The 24,109-nt window shown below is 36.3% G+C and overlaps 1 protein-coding gene across 1 annotated transcript in view; it reads right to left on the bottom strand.

Moving 5' to 3' along the window:
* Positions 1-23,658, bottom strand: part of LOC113119617 (DENN domain-containing protein 3-like) — a 30,013-nt gene extending 6,355 nt beyond the window's left edge. The window contains exons 1-18 of the mRNA XM_026289214.1: positions 23,435-23,658; positions 20,639-20,798; positions 19,295-19,562; positions 19,099-19,214; positions 18,359-18,489; positions 18,172-18,283; positions 17,943-18,062; positions 15,718-15,936; positions 15,432-15,547; positions 14,571-14,726; positions 13,406-13,502; positions 13,225-13,328; positions 11,207-11,385; positions 8,373-8,903; positions 3,669-3,928; positions 3,422-3,592; positions 1,766-1,895; positions 601-708 (exon numbers count right to left, since the gene is read on the bottom strand). Of these exons, the coding sequence (XP_026144999.1) occupies positions 601-708; positions 1,766-1,895; positions 3,422-3,592; positions 3,669-3,928; positions 8,373-8,903; positions 11,207-11,385; positions 13,225-13,328; positions 13,406-13,502; positions 14,571-14,726; positions 15,432-15,547; positions 15,718-15,936; positions 17,943-18,062; positions 18,172-18,283; positions 18,359-18,489; positions 19,099-19,214; positions 19,295-19,562; positions 20,639-20,722 (2,902 nt within the window). The 5' untranslated portion in view covers positions 20,723-20,798; positions 23,435-23,658. The remainder of the gene's footprint in view (positions 1-600; positions 709-1,765; positions 1,896-3,421; positions 3,593-3,668; positions 3,929-8,372; positions 8,904-11,206; positions 11,386-13,224; positions 13,329-13,405; positions 13,503-14,570; positions 14,727-15,431; positions 15,548-15,717; positions 15,937-17,942; positions 18,063-18,171; positions 18,284-18,358; positions 18,490-19,098; positions 19,215-19,294; positions 19,563-20,638; positions 20,799-23,434) is intronic.
* Positions 23,659-24,109: the final 451 nt, after the last annotated feature.

The following is a 24,109-nucleotide window of genomic DNA, read 5'->3' as shown; positions in this document are numbered from 1 at the left end:
CATTGATCTTCAGCTGATAGCAGTGAAACCTTACAAATCAGAAGCACACCGATAGGACATATGTCATAGTCCTCTCTGGGACAAAATTTACTTGGTTTTAAAGTGCATTCTTTAAAATATATAGCCATACTAATAAAAGCATCTCAAATGCATGAATGTATTTAGCTATCACACTCAAATAGCCCCATAGCCTGACCTGGAGTCATGTTTGTGTAGCTTTGTAACACCTTTAACAAACAAACACAGTGAAGAGTTAATTGCTTCAGATCCTTCAGATCCCTGAACAAAGGATTGTGCTCCACTCAGCTCAGAGGAAATCACTTTGATCACGTGTCTCTGTCCCGGATAAGTCCGGTGAGGGAAAATATGTGCTAATCAAACACGGGAAGGAAATAATAGAGCATGGAAACTCTGCGCTGGGCTGATTTGCAAGCCCGTTCTTCTCCATGCTTTCAGGATCACAGAGGAACACACTAGCCGTCTGCACAAGGCTTGTGGAAATCCCAGGTCAGACTGCTTGATCCGAGTGAGACGAACTTGATATGAAACAAATATCTGTCTTTGCTCTTCCAAATAAATAAAAACACATAAGACCCTCACCAGGTGTGTAGAGCAGGACGTCCACGGCCTGAGGAGACGTCTGGTCCAGAGACGGGTTGATCTTGTGTTTCAGGGTCTCAGAGGTTGTTTTAGGGACCATCATGGGCACTGTGATTAACCCAGACACAAATACAGTCACTAAATACTGTCCTGTGACGCTTAATAAGGCGACTATCACAAAAACAACTAGATCGTTTGTTCTCCTGTTGTCTCTCTATAATGTGCTGCTGCTTATCTCCTAAGGGTTTATACTTTGTTTTATTTACTTTTTATTGGTAGTAGCAACAGTCACTAATTACTAAAATAGCAATTTATCAATTCATCACAATGCATTTTTTTCATGCTTTTTAGTGCCTTCAGGCTGCTCATTTATTGCAAAAAATCTCAATACTGAGATGGGAATGATTACAAATTTACACAGTACATAATTGTTAATATTCTTTGAAACCATCATGCATTTATTGAGCTACAAATAAAACTCTTTTTAACAATGCATTTCATTTAAATCAAATTGCAAACATAAATAAAAGAAACATTTTGATAAAGTAATATATAAAAAAATATATGCAATTGATTGAAATGTGTGCATACATACAGTACATACATACACACAGAGTAAAATAAATATTATGAAAATAAAAATTAATTATATAAAATAAGAAAATCCTTTGATAAATTCTATATATAATTACATATATTAAATCACAACTAAGCACAAAAAGTTTAATTAATGAAAAAAAATGTGTGTTTGTGTGATTTATTAAGGTGTGTGTGAATTTACATAAATAATATAAAATAATAAATACAAATAAATTATATGAAGAAAAAAAATAAGATGCATTCCACAATCTACTGAAAACTACTAAATATTGTGGATGTTGGATTTATAACAAGATGAAATGAAAGCATCACTGTGAAAACAGAATTTGTTTAATGTCGATTGTGTTGTTTTCATAGTGACTTAAAGCCAAAATCATAACCAGATACTGTTTTCATAGTCACGAAAACAAGACAATCAACATAAAACTAATTATGTTTTCATAGTCACTGGAAACCAAAATCATAACCAGATATAATCATCCAACCATCGCATGCACGTTGAACCATAACAAACGACAAAGCCACAGTAAGAAATCTGTAGATGGTCTGATGGAGAGATACACACCCTCCAGCTTCTTCTTGTCGAAGTAGGCCAGTTTGGTAGCAGCGAAGATGGCTTTCTGTGACTGCAGGCAGCCGACCACAGCGTCCATCAGCAGAGCGTTAGTCAAGGCCTGCTCCATGAACTGAGGGTCCTGTGGACACACACCACAGCACACATTCACACGAGTGTGTACAGCACAGGAGACACACTCCAGGTTCAGGTCTGAGGAGGTGACGGCTTCACCTGAAACACTACTGCGCTGGACTCTTATCTGCTCTGAACTACAATACTGTGTTGTTCTGTTACACCACGGCCTGGTTTCACAGACAGGGCTTAGATGAAGCCAGAGGATTATGCCATCGTTTAATTAGGACATTTAAGAATCTTTTATAAAAGTGCATTAGAAAATAACAACACTGGCATGTTTCTTTCAGTTAAAACAGCTCATGTCATGCATTTCAGTCTAGGACTGGACTTAAGCCTTGTTTATGAAACCAGGGTCATATGTTCTGGGCTTTTCAGTGTCTTCACATGATCTACGTCCATCACCTTTGCACATTTTGGTAGAGAATGTTTTCGCACTGAGATGCAGATTTGTAATGAGAAGCATTTATAAACCTGCCAATAAACACAGATTTAAAAATCTCTCTCTGCAGTTTTCCACCAAAGTAAAAGTTTTTAACTTTTGAAAATGAAGAATTTAAGACATATTTAGTACACTAACTAAATTATTATTAATAATTCCATTGCATCATTACAGTAACTGAATGTAAAATAAAATAATGAATATACAGGTATGTTTTATGTAATATTTATTTATTCCAAGAATTTAAGGCATGTTAGTACTGTAACTCAGGGTTAAATAAAACTTTTATTAATATTATTATCCAAAATTTATTTCAAGACTTAAAATAAAATTAAAATAACAGCAATTTAGTCAATACCAAAAAACAAACAAAAAAAATACACCGGGTTATTTTATTTTCATAATCGCTTGTATCTGAAATAAATTAAATGAATTAAATAAAATAAATAAATTAAATGTATTAATTGCCCACACCTATTTCAGACTAATTTACAAGAGCTAAATAACAGGCGTTTAGCCAGAATAATCTAAAATAATTATTTTCTCTTAATCTTTTATAATTAATAAATTACTACAATAGCAAGAATAAATAATCATTTAAAAGCAATTTAAAAAAATAAAATAAAATCAGCAGTAACATGAGACATTGAATGTTCATCATCACAACATGACAAAACAATCATAATAGATCTATAATTTATAGACCAGTCTTACACTGTAAGTAAATAAAACACAATCAATAACACTTACTAAAAAAGATTTAACATTCGATTTATTTAGAAAACGCCGCAGGGGTGTGAACTCCATGAATCCGTGCTCTTTGGATGCAGGGATTATTTTTATGTCTTCAAAAAACTCAAGAAAATATTGTTTAAGACATAAAAAGCCTTTGTTCATCTGGCTTTAACATTAAAAACAGTACACATGAGCACCGACGCCTTGCAGCTAACTCGCCTTCATCAGGGTGTGCATTATAATTGTTTGCTTGCATGTCATGTGATCCCTAACTGAAATATTAACTCAGAAAATAGTGGTTCAGCAGATCTAGCAGATGAATTCAGCTAAATCAGAGACTGAAGGAGACATCAAACCTTATGTTCGTCGGCCATCTTCCTCCCGGCCCACATCTCTTTGATCATCAGGTGCCAAAGGTCACACTCCGACTTCAGATTGGCCTCGAACGTCTCCTTCCTGAGGGAGGTTGTGATCTTCAGCGTCGGGATCCTCAGCAGAAGGAAAGGAGTGGATGATATCTTCACGTCCTGGATGAGAAGAATAAAGTCTCTCGTGATTACGGTTCGGCCTGAAACATTTAAACCTGAGCGGAGCGATCCTGACCTCAATATCTCTGAACTTGGTGATCTCCACGTATCCCGGCCGGCCCTCCGTCAGCAGGAAGAGCCTGCGCTGGGTCATGGCGATCTTCCCCACGCCGTGGCTGGTCTTCACCGAGGACGAGAGCTTGTAGACACATTCGTCCTTCACCAGGTGCTCCAGCACGATGACCGGCAGATCCACGTCTTGAGCCGCCGCTTCCGTCTCCTTCCAGAAGTTGTAGAAGAAGCAGAAGGTCTCTGGATCCACCTGCTTCTGCTGACCTGTGTGGAGGAAAGATCGCAAACGTGAATGTTTTACTGGAGATCTTGGGCTTTCAGTCTTTTAGATGCAATGGAGCTCAAACTATGATCATCCTAGTTTGAGGTAAAAAACTCTACTTGTAATAACCTAGAACACTGTCTAAGACTTGATGGTTGCTCTGTCAATTCTTCGTCATCAGTTAGGAACCTAGGTGTGCTACTTGATCGCAATCTTTCCTTAGAAAGCCACGTTTCTAGCATTTGTAAAACTGCATTTTTCCATCTCAAAAATATATCTAAATTACGGCCTATGCTCTCAATGTCAAATGCAGAAATGTTAATCCATGCATTTATGACTTCAAGGTTAGATTATTGTAATGGTTTATTGGGTGGTTGTTCTGCACGCTTGGTAAACATACTACAGCTAGTCCAAAATGCAGCAGCAAGAGTTCTTACTAGAACCAGGAAATATGACCATATTAGCCCGGTCCTGTCCACACTGCACTGGCTCCCTATCAAACATCGTATAGATTTTAAAATATTGCTTATTACTTATAAAGCCCTGAATGGTTTAGCACCTCAGTATTTGAATGAGCTCCTTTTACATTATACTCCTCTACGTCCGCTACGTTCTCAAAACTCAGGCAATTTGATAATACCTAGAATATCAAAATCAACTGCGGGCGGCAGATCCTTTTCCTATTTGGCGCCTAAACTCTGGAATAACCTACCTAACATTGTTCGGGAGGCAGACACACTCTTGCAGTTTAAATCTAGATTAAAGACCCATCTCTTTAACCTGGCATACACATAACATACTAATATGCTTTTAATATCCAAATCCGTTAAAGGATTTTTAGGCTGCATTAATTAGGTAAACTGGAACCGGAACACTTCACATAACACCGTACTTTCTACATCATTAGAAGAATGGCATCTACGCTAATATTTGTCTGTTTCTCTCTTGTTCCGAGGTCACCGTGGCCACCAGATCCAGTCTGTGTCCAGATCAGAGGGTCACTGCAGTCACCCGGATCCAGTACGTATCCAGACCAGATGATGGATCAGCACCTAGAAAGGACCTCTACTGCCCTGAAAGACAGCGGAGACCAGGACAACTAGAGCCCAGATACAGATCCCCTGTAAAGACCTTGTCTCAGAGGAGCACCAGGACAAGACCACAGGAAACAGATGATTCTTCTGCACAATCTGACTTTGCTGCAGCCTGGAATTGAACTACTGGTTTTCGTCTGGTCAGAGGAGAACTGGCCCCCCAACTGAGCCTGGTTTCTCCCAAGGTTTTTTTCTCCATTCTGTCACCGATGGAGTTTCGGTTCCTTGCCGCTGTCACCTCTGGCTTGCTTAGTTGGGGTCACTTCATCTACAGCGATATCATTGACTTGATTGCAAATTAAAACAGACACTATTTCAACTGAACAGAGATGACATCAATGAATTCAATGATGAACTGCCTTTAACTATCATTTTGCATTATTGAGACACTGTTTTCCAAATGAATGTTGTTCAGTGCTTTGGCGCAATGTATTTTGTTTAAAGCTACATAAATAAAGGTGATTGATTGATTGATCCTTGTGCGAGGCACCCGCTTCCTAAAAAATGCATTTATTAAAAATGTAAGATAAATGTGTTGAAAATTATTTGGAAAATATTTGTATTATATTACATTACCTTTTTTCACTATGCACTATACTAATGTACTGTTACATGTATTATTTATTTAAATCGTTTTTATTATATGTGGGCCTGGACCACAAAACCAGTCTTTAGTGTCAATTAATTTCAGTTAATCTTATTATCTTTATCTTTTATACACTGTTTTCTCGAAACATTGATTGACTGGTTGTCTATTTTAATTATTATATATTTTAATATTTTTAAATCCGTGTCTTAATTATTATAATATATATATATATATATATATATATATATATATATATATATATATATATATATATACTTTAAATATATAAATATATATATATATATATATATATATATATATATATATTTTTTTTTTTTAGTTTTTTTAGTTTTTTTTTTTTAGTTTTACTAATTTACATTTTACAATTCATTTATTTATTTATTTATTTACTGTTTTCAGTGTACTAAACTACTTATTTTTAGTTAGTTTCATCTTAGTTTTATTTATTTTTTCTCTAATCTTTGGTTTGTTGGTTGATTGATCGACTGATTGGCATATTAATATATTATTGTTTTGTTTTATTATTATTAATATTATTTTCATGCACTATACTGTCTACAGCATGTCTTCTGAAGTCATTTGATTTGGACTTTGTGTGAGGAACAGACTGGAATTGAATCATTGTATGCTAATGATATATTCAAACATGATGTAGACTTTAAATGACCAAAGCATCTCTTCTGCATTACACAAAGGGAGCGTCATGTAGTTTGAGAACATTAGCATGAGTAAATGATGACTGAATTATTGCAGATCTCATGGCATCTGAGATAAAGGTGCTTTCTTTTTTTTATGTCTCCAAGCAATAAAGCGTTATGGTAAACTCCATTAAGATATACACTATCGCTCAAAAGTTTGGGATCAGTAAGACTTGTTATGTTTTTTAAATTAGTCTCTTATGCTCATTAAGGCTGCATTTATTTGATTATAAAATCTGTTTCCAGCACTGATATTAAATCAGCATATTAGAATGATTTATGAATGATCATGTGACTTTGAAGACTGAAGCAAAAATATCTCCTTTAAACCTGAACGTTTACTGAAGAGTTGTGCCTCGCGTTCAAATGTGTTTTTTAAATGAAGAATGAGTGTATGAGTGAGAAATGCAGAACTGACACACAAACTCAAACCTGTTCTACTAAAACCATCCAGGAAATGATGTGACACAGAGCTTTAAATGTTACATGACTTTACACAGACAGGAAATGATTAACCAGCGTTGTGCTACTCGAGCAAATGAACACATGAGTACAGCTAGAGGTTAAACACAAACTGGGTTAAAGATGGCAGCTCTTTCTTCATTCCTTCACGTGCACACACACACACACACACACTCATGCACATGCAGGTATGGAGCCACACATGTGCCATCATGCCGTGATGCTGTTAGTACTGATGGCACATGCAAACTACGCTTACCCTCCAGCACAAGGTAAAACACAGACTGCGAGGTGGAATCCACACCTGACAAACCAAAGCCATTTTTACAAAAACACTAGAGAATCAGTGAGCATACCACTATCAGCCAATATTAATAGCAGCATATTCCAATGGTTTTTATCTGCTAGACTGGGCCGATATTGGAAGCAGATGTTATCAATATTATATAATATATTGTATATTTACATTGTTATATATTTGTATAGTTATATTGTATATAAATGTATATTTTATACAAACAATTGAAAAAATATTTTACAACTATGGCCATCAACTGCTGCATCAGCCAAATTTATATATCAGTACTATCCATCCATCCATCCTTCCATCCATCATCCATATATCTGTCTACCCATCTGTCTATCTCTCTATCCATCCATCATCCACCTGTCTATCTACCCATTCATTCATCATCTATCGTTTAATTCTACCATAACTCCATCATCATCCATCCATCCATCCATTCCTTCTACCTGTCTTCTACCGCATCCATTGATCATCCATCCATCCATCCATCCATCCTCTACCTGTCATCTACCCACCCACATCTTACCTGTACCCAACCACATCTAGTCCATCCATCCAGCTTTATCTACCTACACCCATCCATCCTCTACCTGTCTATCTACCCACCCATCTATCCATCTATCCATCCATCCATCCATACAATCCATACATCCATCCTCTGCCTGTCTATCTACCCATCCATCTATCTACCATCCATCATCATCTACCTGTCTATGCATTCATCCATCCATCCATCATCTACCCATCCTACCCATACATCCATCTATCTATACGTCTGTCCATCTGTCCCTGCTCCCATCATCTCTCCATCTATTCTGCACAATCAAATGTATGAGACAGCTGCACAAACAAAACACATTGAATCTGAAAGCTGAGGTTGATGGTCAGTTTGTTTGTTAAACTTTTTGACCATTTTCTTTTTCACTTTGAAGTCATTCTAGTGACAAATTAGTATTGAATTTGTAGTTATTACATTTTTGCTTAGCCATCACCAAAACTCTGTCTACTTTGTTCTAGCTCATTAAACTGTTTCCAAAGTCTGTCGGAAATCAGCTTTGGAAGGTACATTCACACACAAGGGCTGCCTGCGAAGTCATTGCCTGATAGAGCAGCGAGGCATCAAGTCAGCTGCCTAAGCTTTCAGATGCAGCCTTGGATTGCAAGAACAGGAAAGCTTCCCAGATCTTGATAAGTTTCCCTAGCCCATAAGTTTGCTCATCTCTTTGGCCCAAACAAACAACAGCTCTATTCTGATTGGTTGTGCTTTGTACCCACCCACAGTAAGCGCCTCAAACAGCCGTTGGATGGTGCCCTGATCCTTCACGATGCCAGACTCCTGAACGCGCTGCACAAAGTCCTCCATGTGCAAGTGTTTCTTGGGCAGTTCGAATCTCTTCACCGTCCCATCATCTATCGGTCGCGCTCGCTCTTGTTCATTCTCTCTTTTCACCTGGCTGATTAGACGGTTCAAATCGGGGCGTCGCTCGGCCATCCTCCTCTCCTCCACCGGCAGAGACTCGACCAGCACATTCAGTAGCTTGGCAGGAAAGATGTCCATGTCTGTCTTATACAAGCTCTGGAAGTCTCCGAGGGCATCCACGCGCTTCCCAGCAACAGAGTTCACCAGTCCTCGCAGGTAATAATAACGTGCCAGGAGGGCGGAGTCATCTGGGGTTGCTGTGGAGATGGCTTTACTCAACTCTTTGATGAGATCATTGTAGTAAATCTGAACGTATTGGTAGGCGAGCGGAGGAGGGAATTCTGGGAGTTTAAAGGTTTTGATTGGCCTTGAGGGACTCCAGGAACCTGTTACCATAAAATAGGAGATAAGTGACACATAAAATGACTTTGTTCTAGTGTTCATTTCATAAAAAAAAAAAAAAAAAAAAAAATCTGTGACTAAGACGAGATGTTGACGAGCTAAAACTAATATCTGATGTTAAAATCTATGACGAAATTTATGCTGCGTCTTCGTTAACAAGACGAGACGGGACTGTAATGTTACGGGACATTCAAAATACATTATATAGGCTACTGTCTTGTCCTCAAAATGTGCGTCCCTGTCATTGGATTGCAATCTGATAAGGGGCGTTTACATTTAGTCTCAATATGGCAGCCACAGTGGAGGGATAGGCTACCAAAACGCAAACTAGCAATCTGAAACAATTGCCTCTTCACTCGAAGTGTTAGGCATAAGGTAACCAGACGTCCCGTTTTTTCCCAGGAGTCACAATTTGTTGTAAAATAACTTAAAGGACAGGTGGAATTGCGCTGATAGAAGTGCTCTCTCCCGCGCACGCTCCACTTCTTCAGTTTTCATATAAAGCGCAAGATCAGTTCTCAGTGCTCAAATACAAACACAGTAGATGAAATGTCTATTGTGTAGAGTATCTCACGTAAATACAGTAAGTTTAAGTAATTAAGTGAATGTAAACTGGTGGGTGAAAACTTAACATGTGTCAGAATTACATGCATGTCTTCCGTCTTAAAGGGACAGCATTAATTAAGGACCTACTGTATCTGTGTCATTAATGTTAACCAACAAAAGATGTTAAATAAATCTACACGTTAAGTAAACATACTGGGTGTCATTCATGAAACATTCGTAAATATACGAGTAAATATGTGAATGATTTGCGCGTAAAGAGAACTTCCCGAAAACTCTTCTCCTGATTCACAAAAACTTCGTAAACGTCAGAAGTGATGGTGAAATGTGTGTGTGTGTGTGTTAATGAATTCCAATCAGTCGTAAATGGGACGCGCGTGCACGCTCATTCTCAATTACCATAAATCCCGCCCATTAAATCCGACTGACAACTATATATGAGCATCATATTATGACACCAAACGAAGGATTTCAACATGTCTTCTCAAAAGCGAATGAAAAAGAAAAATTACTCAGCTGCAGAAATTGAAGTTTTATTATCAGAAGTTCATTCAAAACGCCACGTTTTATTTTCAAGCGTACATAGTGGCGTATCAGGTCCTAAAAGAAAGGAAGCTTGGCAGCATATTACAGATGCTGTTAATGGAGTTTCATCTGTTAATCGAACAGTCCCAGAAGTGAAAAGAAAAAACGTATAAAATGTATATATATTATATTTTTTTTCAAAATGCTTCGCAAATATGTACCCGATTATGAATTAAAATGCAGCCGTATTAATGAGCAAAACGTTCAGACGTTAAACGCACTATTTACGCGTGGCTGGGAGCAGGTGTAGATTTATTTCGTACTAACTAACATTTGGAAAATACGAACATTTTAATGAATCCGAAAATTTACGCCAGAACCACTTTACACAAGATTTACACAAAAATTCGTTCTGCTCGTGTTTCATGAATGAGACCCAAAGTATCTGAAAAATTAGTTTAATTTGTATCTCTTTCGTATTTGTCTTATTGCGCTTCTTTTTCAAAAATTATTAATTATATATTATCTATAGCCTACTATATATGAACAACTATTATTTTTATAGTTGATCCCTTTTACAACTGTTAAAGGGATAGAAATGAAAATTGTCATCCTTTATTCAAGTTTTTCCAAATTCAATCCTAGATTCAAATTTCTCATAAGCTTAATTGATTTGGCCTAAAGATAGAAGAATTAATTACTATTTTTGTTTGAAAACTACAAATTAAATAGCTACCAAAATAATTGTACCTGCAATTTGACTAAAACTGCAGTTTAAAAAAAAACATAGACTAAAAATAATGACTAAAAGTTGACAAAATGCAATGACTTTACGTCGATTGATTTATAGATGACACAAAATCTAATTTGACTACATTTACTTTCTTTCTTAAATACAAATGAAAGCTTTATAGCTTTTAGTCTGTCTATGAGCCAGTTTACACCTGGTCACTTAAAGGTTTTTAATTCACTCAAAAATGAAAATTTGCCCATAAATTACTCCGCTTGAAATCATCCTAGGTGTATATGACTTTCTTCTTTCATTCAAATCCAGTCAGTTATTTATTTTGAGTTATTTTAAAAATTGTCTTTGATCTTTCAAGCTGTTTGATCCCAATCAGCAGTTGTTGCACTCCATCGGTCCATAAGGAGTTTAATAAAAAGCGCATCCATTAAAAAAAAAAAAAAGTGTCCTCACCGCTGTGGAAAGGCATGGTCCTCATGGACGTCTGTCGAACCGGGACGGCAAGCAGTCGGTGGTCGGCCAGGTTTGGCATACTCACCCCCAGCCTGCTGTTCAGGCCGTTCTCGGGTCTGACGTACTTGCAGATCCCCTCCATCATGGGTCTGTGAGGAGACTCTGTCAAGGCTCTCATCCTGAGCGACAGAGATGGAGATGGGATTTATTTCAGATCATTCTTGTCAGAAGATGGATTTCATCACCCAAACTGAATCTTAAAATAGATATTGTGTTGTTTGTGTTGTACTGCATGCGTGTTGATAATCATTTCAATATGTTCCTCAGTGAGTAAAAAATGAATGAGAACATGTTTACAGTAAATACACTCACAGCAAGTAAATGTGCAGGACTGTGAAAAAACAAAACAAAAAAAACATCTTTTACTTCCTCAGAAGTAAAACTAATGCTGCTGTGACAGAATCACATATTAAGTTACATTCAAACTAATGGCATTACCAGCTAAAAAAAAAGGACCCTGGTTCTCTTTCCTTGGTATATGTTACCAGGAAGAGATGGGCAAAATGGGCACACTTTAGTTTTTATGTCCCTGATACACTCGTCCTCTGACCCTGAAGAATTAAACAGGATGTTTTTGTCTGCTGTGCTGGTACACTCTGGCGCGTAGATTTACTGTGGTGGTAAATATAGTGTTTAATTCCCCTTCCTTCAATAGAAAGCATCGCACTGAATCAGATTCAAGCCTCATTCTCATTGCTGGACAGAAAGGGAATGAGGAGGTGGTGATGGTTTTGTTTCCTGTGATGACTAACTATTTCCTGTATTTGTTGGATAACTATTTGTGTCCTCTGTTTCAGGTCACCAACGAGACCTATAAACAGTGAGCAGTCTATTAGACTGGATATACATGCACAGATCCCATGTATTCACACTAATCCAGGGCTCTAGACTAAAGTTTTGCACTGGTTGCACTGGTGCACCTAACGTTTTTTTCTTGGGTGCACCAGCACTAAAGTTAGGTGGCCCCCAAATTTTCGACCGCATGGCATTTAACACCGCAGTTTTACAAGTTCACTTCTTTTTTTTATTTATCTCTGTCTATATAGGCAATATTGACTTGTAGCCTAAATGATTGACTAACAATCCGGTCAACATAAAGTTCTTTATTTGAAGCACAATTCTACAAGAAAGGTAACTTAGCAAAAAATGTTGGTTCTTAAAGTGCTTCACTGATCTTAAATTTAAACTTAAAACATCTCAAGATCAATGAAATGAAGTGTTTTAAGAGCTTCAAACTGAACATCTCAAGCCTTCTTGATCTTTGGCCTTGGCTAAACCAGCTGGCCAACACTCTCTCTAGCAACAAAATCTTCCAGACTTGGCCCCTCTACACTGATTCTTATCAGATCTTCCACTGTGTCTGAATGAACGGATGCCAAACCCAGATAAATGTAGATAAATGTGCGCTATATCCAATGGTTTGTGCGGAGACGCTTCAGGACAGCTAGCGTGATCACTTGCATTTTTTTCAGTGGATACTCCGTCATTTTTGCTCATAAAGATAAGAGTAATACATCATTCGCAATTGCAAAGGGTCTACTTTTATTTGTGTGCACTTACAATATCGACAAAATGTTGTGCTTTTATAAAATAAAGAAAACAAACACGATGTGCTTTCGGCATAACTTCTTTAACAGGAGTACAAAAGTTAACAGAAACACAGTGAAGACATGCCTCACAGACATAATAAATATATCTATAGATAGCTTTAAAAGACTACTTAACGAAAACAAGAGAAAGAGGATTTAGAAATGTACAACTGATTGTGCAATTTGTATTTTTGGACTGCTTTCTTGATTGTCATTTACTGTAAATGCAATTAATTTATATGCTTTGGCATGGTAATGCAAAACGAGTAATAAAACATAACTGCATTTTTTTAAATGAATAAAAACTTGGCACAGGAAGAAAAAAAAGAGATGTGATGAAAAAGTCCATTAATGTTGACTTTTATTTACCTGCGAGTCTCTGAGCGGATGTTCAGCTGCATGCGAGTGAAAGCATCATTCTTTCTGTTCAAACGGTCCCGTAGAAATGAGTGGAATATGTGAGTGTCTAAAACCTACAAACACACACATGCATGAGTGAGTGGATTTGGTAGAGAATCACATATGTAATCGAGCGGGAGTCTTTAGTTACCTTCTTGTAGAACTTGTGATCGGTCGCCTCTCTGGACCTGAGGAACTCCTCGCTGTTGAAAACTCGATGCTCATAGTTCAGGAAGTCACAGACTTCACTACAGAGAGCAAAAAAAGACAGCATATGGATTTCAGATCAAACACAGAGCAGGAAACAACATCGCTGAGTTCACATTTCAGCAGAAGAAACTACAGGAAGAAAACCTTTTACGTCCTTTTTACGTGTTTTCAAGTAAATTCAGTCAAAGCAGAAATGAGGATGTTTAAGTTCTGAAAAGTCTTTTCAATTTAGAATAAATCACAGCATTCTATAATGAGAAGAGTTTAGCCAGTCATAACTGAGGTCATTAACAAATGACACATACAAAAGAATTTTGTTTATTTAATATAATATAATATAATATAATATAATATAATATTCCAATGGTGGTTATTGTCATTAGAATCTTATTAAATTAATACTTAAAATATACATATTTTTGTAAAACACTGCTTTTTGCAAGTTGTGGCTTTTTAGAAGAATTTTTTTGTTTGTTTTTTTTTTTTTGCAAAAAAATCATTTTAACAGAGAAGAGTTTATTGTTTGTTGCCATCAGTCTTATTTTAGTATTACTCATATACTATTGAATTATTTATTCATATTACATTTTATTTTTTTTGTTTAATATTAGTTTTAGTAATTTTGTGCGGTGCTTTTGACATTTTATTTGTCGTTTTATTAGTTTAAATATTTCTACTTAGCTTTAATTTAATTTATTTTAATTTATGTTTCAGTATTAGTAATTGTAGTATTTTAAGGTAAACATATATTATAATTCTTATATATATATATATATATATATATATAATTCTATAAAAATTTGTAATTATAATTGAATGGCAAAATCTTTTCTTTTTTTTAGTTTTAATCTAATATTTATGTTTCATTTTATTTCAGCTTAATTTTAATTACATAAATAACTTTTTTATACTTGTAGCTAACAATAGCAATACATTTATTTTTACAAAACATAAAAACTTAATTATAGTGTATGACACAATGTAAGGAGTCAGAGAGAGGATATAAACATGATCATGCAAAACAAATTTAAAAGCCTCTTTTGTGCAAGTTGACAATGAAAATAACACAATGAGAAAATAAAGTGTAGAAGTGTTGCGCTCGAGACCTGAAGATGTTGACGATGAGCTCCATGGTGATGTTGAGGATGACGGTGTTGACTTTGTGCTGCCACTGTCTCCTGTGAGCGCGCAGCTCGTTGATGTCAGTGCGGCTTCCAGCACAACACACATCCAGATCATAGTGAAGCTGAAGTCCTTCACCTCTGCACAAACACACACAACAACACACTCAACACCGCAGCAGCACAGTCACATGACAACCTCAAACTGAACTAACAACACACAATCTAAACCCTGCAGCGGTGTGTTTCTGTTTTGGTGACTGTGTTTATTAGGAGTAATTAAGTTCATTATTTGCAGTTTACTTAATTGTGTCTCTGAGCTCCTTTGAGTTTGATGCTTTGTTCACAGCAGGATCATGATCAACAGAGAGTGTAAAATCCAGTGAATCACCTCGAAATAAATATATGGCATGCCATGTTGTGATGAATTACACACACATCCTGCTGGTGTACAAATAAGGTGCGTGCGTCATGTTCCAATGTTAAAATACTGTCTTGTACTTCATACTGATGTTTAGTAAAAGTAAAGACATTTAAATGTCAAATTTCTATTTCAAATAAATGCTGCTCTGTTGAACTTTCATTCATCAAAAAACTCTGAAACATAAAATTGATCACAGTTTCCAAAAAAATTAAGAAATGTTTTCAACATTGATAATAATCAGAAATGTTTCTTGAGCAGTATTCACATAGAAAACAGTTATTTTAAATTACAATAATATTGCGCAGTATTACTGTTTTTGTCTATATTTTTTATTAAATAAATGCAGTCTTATTAAGTAGAATCTTACTGACCCTAAATGCGTATACAATATTGTATGCAAAGTGAAACAGGAAGTCTCTTACCGAAATATAAAACAATCTCTGGCTGTCATTGGCACATCTGGAAGCTCAAGTCTGTTTGAAATCGATGACAACACGGTTCCTTGGTCAAGATCTATAACAACCAGATCATCCAACTCCTGTCAAAAGACACAGGAATCTGTCATCAACTGAGCAATAAATCAGGCCTATTCGGCAAAAGTACACTGCTATTAGTGCAGTGTATCCGATTTGAGTGTCATATGATCAGCATTTCCAAACTGAATGGAAAATGCAGTCAACCCAAGCATGATATGAAGCTGGTCCGTACCTCTGCGACCTCCTTGAAGTGGGCCGTGTGGCAGCCCATCAGGAAGGCCGTGGGGGCCATGATGAAGTCCAGCATCTGGCGAGACAGGACGGGTACGAACGGATGCTGCCAGCGCAGCGGGTGAATGAAGATCATGAAGCATTCAGCGAATAGTGTGAGTCTGGCCCAGTCTGTGGACAGAAACACCACCCTCTGCTCCATCAGGATACTGCTGATGATCTGAGAGCAACAAAACCAGCAAGAAGAGTTCCTTTAAAATCATATCTAATAGTTCAAGCACTAATTACACAAACATCTCATCATAATGTCCTGTCAAAATAAAATTGTGAGTTTGAGCCAGGTTAAACGGGTTTATATTGGTTTGGTACAAGTCCAGCCACAGGGCTGTGTACTGAGCCCTCTTCTGTTCTCCCTATTCACCCATGACTGCGTTCCTGTTAATGGCTCCAACACCATAATCAAATTTGCAGATGACATCACGGTGGTAGATGATGTAGATAAGTCTACAGGGATGAGGTGCAGCACCTGGGTGTGTGGTGTGCCACCAGCAATCTGAAGCTAAACAACTAGAAGTCAAAGGAGATCACTGTGGACTTCAGACGGACTAGGAGTCATGCACACACACCCATCTATATCAGCAGAGCTGTAGTGGAGTGTGTGTGTCGAGTTTAAACTTCCTTGGCATCCACATCTCTGATGACCTCATCTGATCACATAACACCTCCAACCTGATCAAAAAGGCACAGCAGCGCCTTTACTTCTTACGGAGCCTTAAAGGGGTCATATAAAGCCCATTTTCCACAAGATGTTATGATTCTTTAGGCTCTTAATGAAAAGTCTGTAACATAGTTTGTTGAAATGTCTCAATGGTAGTGTAAAAAACTATTTTTTTCACCCAGTCAAAAACAGCTCTTATCAAAACACGCTGGTTTCTGGCATTCTCCTTTAATGCTAATGAGCTCTGATGACCCCGCCCCTTTCTTCTGATCTGCTTTATCAACTGTATTTATTACCACTGTTCTTACATTGCTACAGTTCATAATGTATATATAATCCTACTTTGCATTCATATTTATATTCTGTATATACTCTGCTCAATACTGTATATAGCAACTCCACTGTACCTTCTGTAAATCATAGCTTCACGTACTCTGCACTTATATGTACTGTATATAAAACGCTATATTTATGTACTTCTTGTTAGATGCTAACTGTATTTCATTAGCTCTGTACTTGTACTCCGCATAATGACAATAAAGTTGAATCTAATCTAATCTAATGTCCGGTTAGTATGCTGGCCATGCAAGAACTGGGATGTTTTCCAGCTTCCAGGAATTGTGCACAGATCCTTGCAACACGGGGCAGTGCATTATCATGCTGCAACATGAGGTGATGGTCGTGGATGAACAGCACAACAGTGAGCCTCAGGATCTCGTCACATTATCTCTGTGACTCACCAACATTCAATTAACGGACATCAGTTTAGGTGGACATTCCTGCGGTCAGCATGCAAATTGCACGCTCTCTCAAAACTTGTGACATCTGTGGCATTGTGCGGTGTGATAAAACTGCACATTTGAGAGCTGACTTTTATTGTGGCCAGCCGAAGGCACACCTGTGCAATAATCATGCTGTTTAATCAGCATCTTTAATATGCCACACCTGTGAGGTGGATGGATTATCTTGACAAAGGAGAAGTGCTCACGAACACAGATTTAGACAGATTTGTGAACAATATTTGAGAGAAATAGGCCTTTTTTGTTCATAGGAAAAGTCTTAGATCTTTGTGTTCAGCTCATAAAAAATGGGAGCAAAAACAAAAGTGTTGCATTTATATATTTTTTCAGTGTAGTTTATTTCAGTTAGTTGCACAAAAACATTTATAATTTTCATTTAGTTGAAGCTTTTCTTCTAATATTTATCTTAATTTCAGTCATTTTTGTGCTTTGTGTAATTTGTATTAGTTTGTTTTTTAATATATCTATTTAGCTTCACTTAATTCAGTTTTAGTATTTCATTTTAATTAGTTGCCAAGAGTTTTCTCAAATTTCTCCAACTTTCTCAAATTTGTATTTTGTTTAAGTGTTTCTTCTAATATTTTTTTTTTTATTTTATTCAGCTTTATATCATTGCACACAAATGTTTAACAATAGTATCCCTGGTAAGTCTAAATATATATATACGATTGTAACAAGCACAGCCTTAGGTGTGAAGATCTGACTGACCTGCAGGATCTGTTTGGGTTTGAAACACAGAAAAGGCAGGTGAAGATCGAGGTCCATGACGGGCCGGTCCACATCCAGTCTGGAGGGAAGTTCAATCTGAAAGGGTCTGAGATTGAACACCTAGAGGAACATCCACAGAGACCAACAATGAAGTAGGTGATCTGAAACATCTTGAACACCTTGCACAGGTAAAACAACTACATTACAAGTCAATAGTGCTGATGCGCACCACATGCAGCGGTCCAGGGGGCGGGATGGGCACCAGCGCCAGTTTGGCAGAAAACTCCTTCACCTGCTCTTCAAACTCACACATGCGGGACGTCTTCAGCTGGAGCAAGAAACTATGACAGAGAAATAAACTGATTACTACAAATACTTGATGTTACAGCTGAATAATGCCATGGAGTGGGTGCTACCTGGACAGACAGTCTCTGAGGGCGTTATAATATGGATATTTGGAGATGATACAGATGCTGTATGTGGTGAACAGACGCTGGAGTTTGTTCAGCCGAAGGCCGTTTTGATAAATCCCATTATCTGTAACACACTACAGTAACACAACATGACGAATGAATAAGCAACTACATTTTACATGAATAATTATTATTCAAATTTATTAGAAACCATGCATTTAAAGATTCTGGGATGCTTTTATTCAAGGATGCAAGGATGCATTAAACTGATCAAAAGTGACAGTAAAAACATTTACAATATTACATAAGATTTCTGCCTACTAATAAATGCTGTAGTTCATCAAATAATCCTGAAAAATTAAATGCATCACAGTTTCCACAAAAATATAGTTTTAAAAGTTTTAAGCGTTGATAATAATCAGAAATGTTTCTGAAGATCATGTGACACATGAGTAATGATGCTGAAAAATTCAGCTTTGATCACAGAAATAAATACAATTTTAACATACTGTATATTCACATAGAAAACTATTATTTTGTTATTATTATATTTTAAATCGTGATAGTACTTCATTATATTACTGTTTGTCTGTACTTTTGACCAAGTTAATGCAATAAAGCAATAAAGACTCATCTAGCTGACCCACCCTTTGAATGGTAGTGCATATGTTGTTTTTTAATCATAATTATTATAGTAGTATAGATTACAGATAATACTCTGAGCTAATGATAAGACGTCTTACATGAACAGGTCTGCAGTACTGAGCCACCACACCATGTGTCTGGTTCCCAAACACATCTGTGAACACCAGGAAGTGATAGTAGTCTTCTCTGCTCTCACCGGTTATCCTCAACCCATCTGTCCAAAGACAAACCAGACAGTGTCAGCCTTCCTGATTAATCACACAGAGCCCAGACGGAGGCGTTTGCGTGGGTCACCTGGGAAGCAGAGCTGTGGCAGGGCTATCAGATCAATGCTCTGAGGTACGCTGAGGTCGTCTGAGCCGGACACCACTGGTTCCTTGGTTTGGTTAGAAGCGCTGATGGTGGACACCGGTTGCTCTCTCTTCTTCTTAAAGGAGCGTCTCCGCTGGGCTCTGCTGAAGTGTTGAGCGGCGTTCCTGGAGCTCTCCTTCGTCACAAACGGAGGAGCGTGAACCTGCAGCACCTCGGCCTCCACCAGAGGCTCCTCGACTTCACCCTGCAGCTGTGAACAAACAAGATCCCAGTCAACATTCTGGACAGAAACACACAATTATATTTTTTTTACAAGGGAATTTTTAATTCTACTTTACATAAAAGTGTACTAAGTATATGGGTCAAAGACGTTAAGATGTCTGCATCAAAAGAAATGTACAAAAGTGATTTTGTGTGCATAGAAAGCACATTAAATGTAAGTCTACTTTTAAGGTTTCAAATAAGTTTTTGGAGAACAAAATGTCAAAATTTGGTTGAAATAATGTTACATTGTCATTCAGTGTAACACAACATTTATGCAAAAATTCAATTCTGACGTGTACATATTAAATATCTAAAAGAATAATGGAGCATACTAAATTTGATTGTGTTTTAAATTAGTAAAAAAGTCTTACTGACAAATGGGCAAAACCTAGGATAGTGGCAAATGTTAAAAATGTAAAATTACAACTCATTAGTATTTGAGGTGAGAGTAATTATTCTTTTAATATGTCAGAAATGTATTTTTGTTGTAAATATGCCTGACAAGCTTGTTACACTGAATGGCATTTTACTGGGTGTCTTCTGTAAATCAGGGCAAAATGTATGATATTTATTTTTGGCTCAGAAAAAAAAAAAAAAAATTTTTTTTTTAATAAAACAGAAAACTTTATGAATTTTTTTGGGGGAAACTACAACAGTTTAAAGCAATATTACACTTTTTTATGCTTAAACATATAATAATATATATGATTTAATACTAATTTAAATATTAAATATTTATTTAATAAATATTTTAAAGTTATTAATAATATTAAAATTAATACATTTAATTTTTTATCAATTTAATTTAACTTTTTGCCTTTTCAATTATATTATACATTGTATATGCAGGACAATATATTATATTTTAGATGGGATTTAATAATAATATTTCATACTGTATGTAAAATTATACACATTTCTTTTATAAAAAGTTTGTTTTTATTATCATTATTATTATTCTTAATTATCAATAGAATTTTAAACTGCATTTTCATAGTTGTTTGCTGAACATGTTGCACAGTATGGCTGTTAACACTGAAATAAACAGCTTGAGTGTCTCACCAGGACTAGTTCTTTCAGACGTTCGTTGGAGACTCCGAGCACCACACACGCCTCCAACAGACCAGACGGGACGGTTTCTGCCATCAGAGCCGCTTCTGCTGAGATCTGGTCACATACACTACTCTTCAGTTTTTTGGTGCCATTGTGGTTCTTCGACTTCCTGTAAGTCGGTTGAAATGGTTACTGAGAATTCAGTTTATGCCACACCAGACCTTTTTAATAGCACTGACTGTAAATCAAACGCTATTAATATTGCTCACTGTTAGTCATGCGACATCTAGAGACCTCAATATCACAGAGACTGACAGAACATCTACTGTTATTGTGTAAGAAGCAGCTATCGCAATCTCTCAGCTATAAGAATAATTTATATTTAAAGATGCACGCAAGCAAAAAGGGAAGTTTGCACGGTGTGTGGTACAAAATCTGTCACCCATAAAACCATGACTATACGAGACGTATAAAGAACATGTGTTTCACAATCAGTTAATGATCCAGCGTCTCTCATCTGAGTCAAGTGTTTGATTTACATCTTATCAAAGATTAATGTGTCATCATTCACAAAACTTGGTCAGATCTTCAAGAAAAACTGCCAAGACAAAAGCCATGAGCTGCAAATATGTATCCTTCCTTACTTGGGTAAGAAGAAAGACTTTTAGAGAAAAACTGTGACAAATGTATGAAAATAAATATATTATAAAACATAAGATTTAAAAAAACAGTTTTAATTAGTCGTCTGAATTAGTTTTTATTTGTATATATTCTGATATTATTATTATTTTTATACTAATTATTATTCATTTATAAATGGGTTTTTTTTTTTTTACTCCCATCTAGTTTTTATTATTATAATCATTTTATTTATTTATAGCTATTTTAGAGCATAAAGTAACTGAAAATGACAAATATTTCCTTGGCAACTAGCTGAAATAATAAAAAAAATATATATATATATTTTATTTTATTATTAAAATCTAGTTTTAGTTTCAGCTATAACAGCCTTGAATAAATAAATGAAAATGCTAAAATAAATAAATAAAACATCTTACAGTTTAAATTGGGTCTTCATACATCCAAATAAACATAATAGCTGACTTAAAAAATTTCAGGATGGTGATATCTGTCAGAAGAGCACAGGTATATTTGTTGCAACAGCTAACAATACATTGTATGGGTCAAAAAAATTATAGATTTTTCTTTTATGCCAAACATCATTAGTATATTAAATAAAGATCATGTTCCATGAAGATGTTTTGTAAACTTCCTAACGTAGATATATTAAAACTTGCAAATATGCATTGCTAATGAATTAATTCGGCCAACTTTAAATGCAATTTTCTCAGTATTATATATATATATTTTTTTTTTTTTTGCACCCTCAGATTCCAGATTTTGAAATAGTTGTTTGACCCTTAAGACTGGTTTTGGGGTGAAGGGTCACATCTGTGGGTCTGTGGCACCTAACAAACTGAAAACCCCAGGTCTACATGTTTAAGTCAAAGTCCGACTGAATTTCCAAATAATGTATTCCACAATGTGAAGTATTTGTGATTGAAACAGGATATCCAAAGAAATGTTCTCCACCTGAGGGAATGTTTTCACACTCGCTTCATTAGAGGTCAGCAATGAATAACAGAGTCTAATAGTGTGGTTCTCCCTGATTGCTCCTCTGTTTTCTGTTCAGAAAGACTGCATGCAGAGAACCGCTCCCAACACAACATCTGCTTCTTGTCAGAAACTGGATCAAGTTCAAACTAAGACTAGGGCTGAATATGAAAGTGTGGAGTCTGTCACAGTTCTGTCCGAAGCATCTACTGTAAGACAGTACGTGTGCTTACACCACATGCACAACAGTTACAACACAGACCCTGGAGAGAGAGAGAGAGAGAGAGAGACAGAGAGACAGAGAGAGAGAGAGAGAGAGAGAATTCATACTGCTGGAGCCAAGTTTGAGCAAGAAGTCAAGACCAGTTGGGAAAAACCAAGGAAAAAGGCAGGTTTGTCATTCCTGAGCACAAATCTCCTTCGGTTTAGCCAAAACAAGTGCTCAAACCTTCTGTATACGTATAATTACACATCATGACCGCCTTTTATGAATTAAAAATTAATTTCACAGAGCAGAAACATTTAAGTTAATTTGTTTAACGAGTTAAATGGTTTTATTAAGAAATGCAAGTTTTTGTGCCCTTCGGTTTTTAACAAAAATGTATTTCTAAACTCAGTATATGTAATATACAATAACGTTACATATGTATTTAAACATGAGTGGGGGTATTATCATTACAATTTAAATCACACAAATGTACATAAAATACATAATTACTATATAATATATATATATACACACTTAACCTTCATACAGTGTATAATTACATTGTAACATTGTAACATATTCATTTAAAAAGTTATTTTTGAGAACAACCCAACTGACACAGTAAAAGTTAAATAGACAAATACATAAAACAACCAACGATTTTGTTATTATCGGTTGGTTTTGTTCAAAATATGATATTTCATGCACTATTTCACATCTGTTTTCACTTTCTATGACACGCGGTCAGCCCTTAAGCGCGTTCACGAGAGAAAAAACTGAAATATAGCAAACAGATCGAGTTTAAAAGCATAAAATGTATATGTTACAGTTACTGAACATCGAGAAAAGTCCTGTCTGCGACACCTGGACAATATAAACCGACTCAAACGAGTGATTGTGTGTATGAAGATTCAAACACAGCGCAGTAGCAGCACGCAATATTAATTCATATTCGGTAAAGATTGAGTGTAATGTAAACAAACCTGTGTCCCGCGGCTACAAGTTACAGCAGGAGTGGAAATGCGACAGAAAGTAAAAGAATAACGCGCTGATGTTGATGTAGATTAGAGTCCGTTACAGAACACGCCTTGTTATGGCTATAAAGGCGGGATACAGTCGCGAGCTGACCCGTCAAACTCCTTCTGAAAGATGGATGGAAATCCCGCAACTGGAGCTCCGCTGCAGCCAAGATGACCAACCACACTCTGGAAAGACTCGGCACATGAATATTAATTAGGTACTTCTGACGTCGCTTAGTTACCTTTTTGAAGCGTCCAGTCTACGACCTAATTAATATTCTTGCGTCACGCCGTCACTTTTCCCACCAATCAGGTAGGACTACAAGCCAAGCGTCACCTTACGTAATGAATATTCATATGCAAAGCCGTCAACGTAGTAGAATTCGTAAAATAAACTCCCAGAGCTGAAAAACATCTGGATTAAACGTTCAAAAGCGATGCGCGATAACTTAAAAGTACTATAAAGGACACCTAAACTGATTTTAACTGGATTAATGAAGGTTCATCTACAGTAATTTATTTATATTTTATTTTGTATAGGCTATATGCTCTTCTCTACAAGGGTATTCAAACTGTTAAAAAAAAAAAAAACCTGTCGCCAAGTGTTTATTTCTGATTACTGACCTAAAGTCCATCATT

The sequence above is a fragment of the Carassius auratus genome, chromosome 19, assembly GCF_003368295.1.
Source record: "Carassius auratus strain Wakin chromosome 19, ASM336829v1, whole genome shotgun sequence".
Lineage (NCBI taxonomy): Eukaryota > Metazoa > Chordata > Actinopteri > Cypriniformes > Cyprinidae > Carassius > Carassius auratus.
This window is presented reverse-complemented; position numbering and strand designations above follow the sequence as displayed.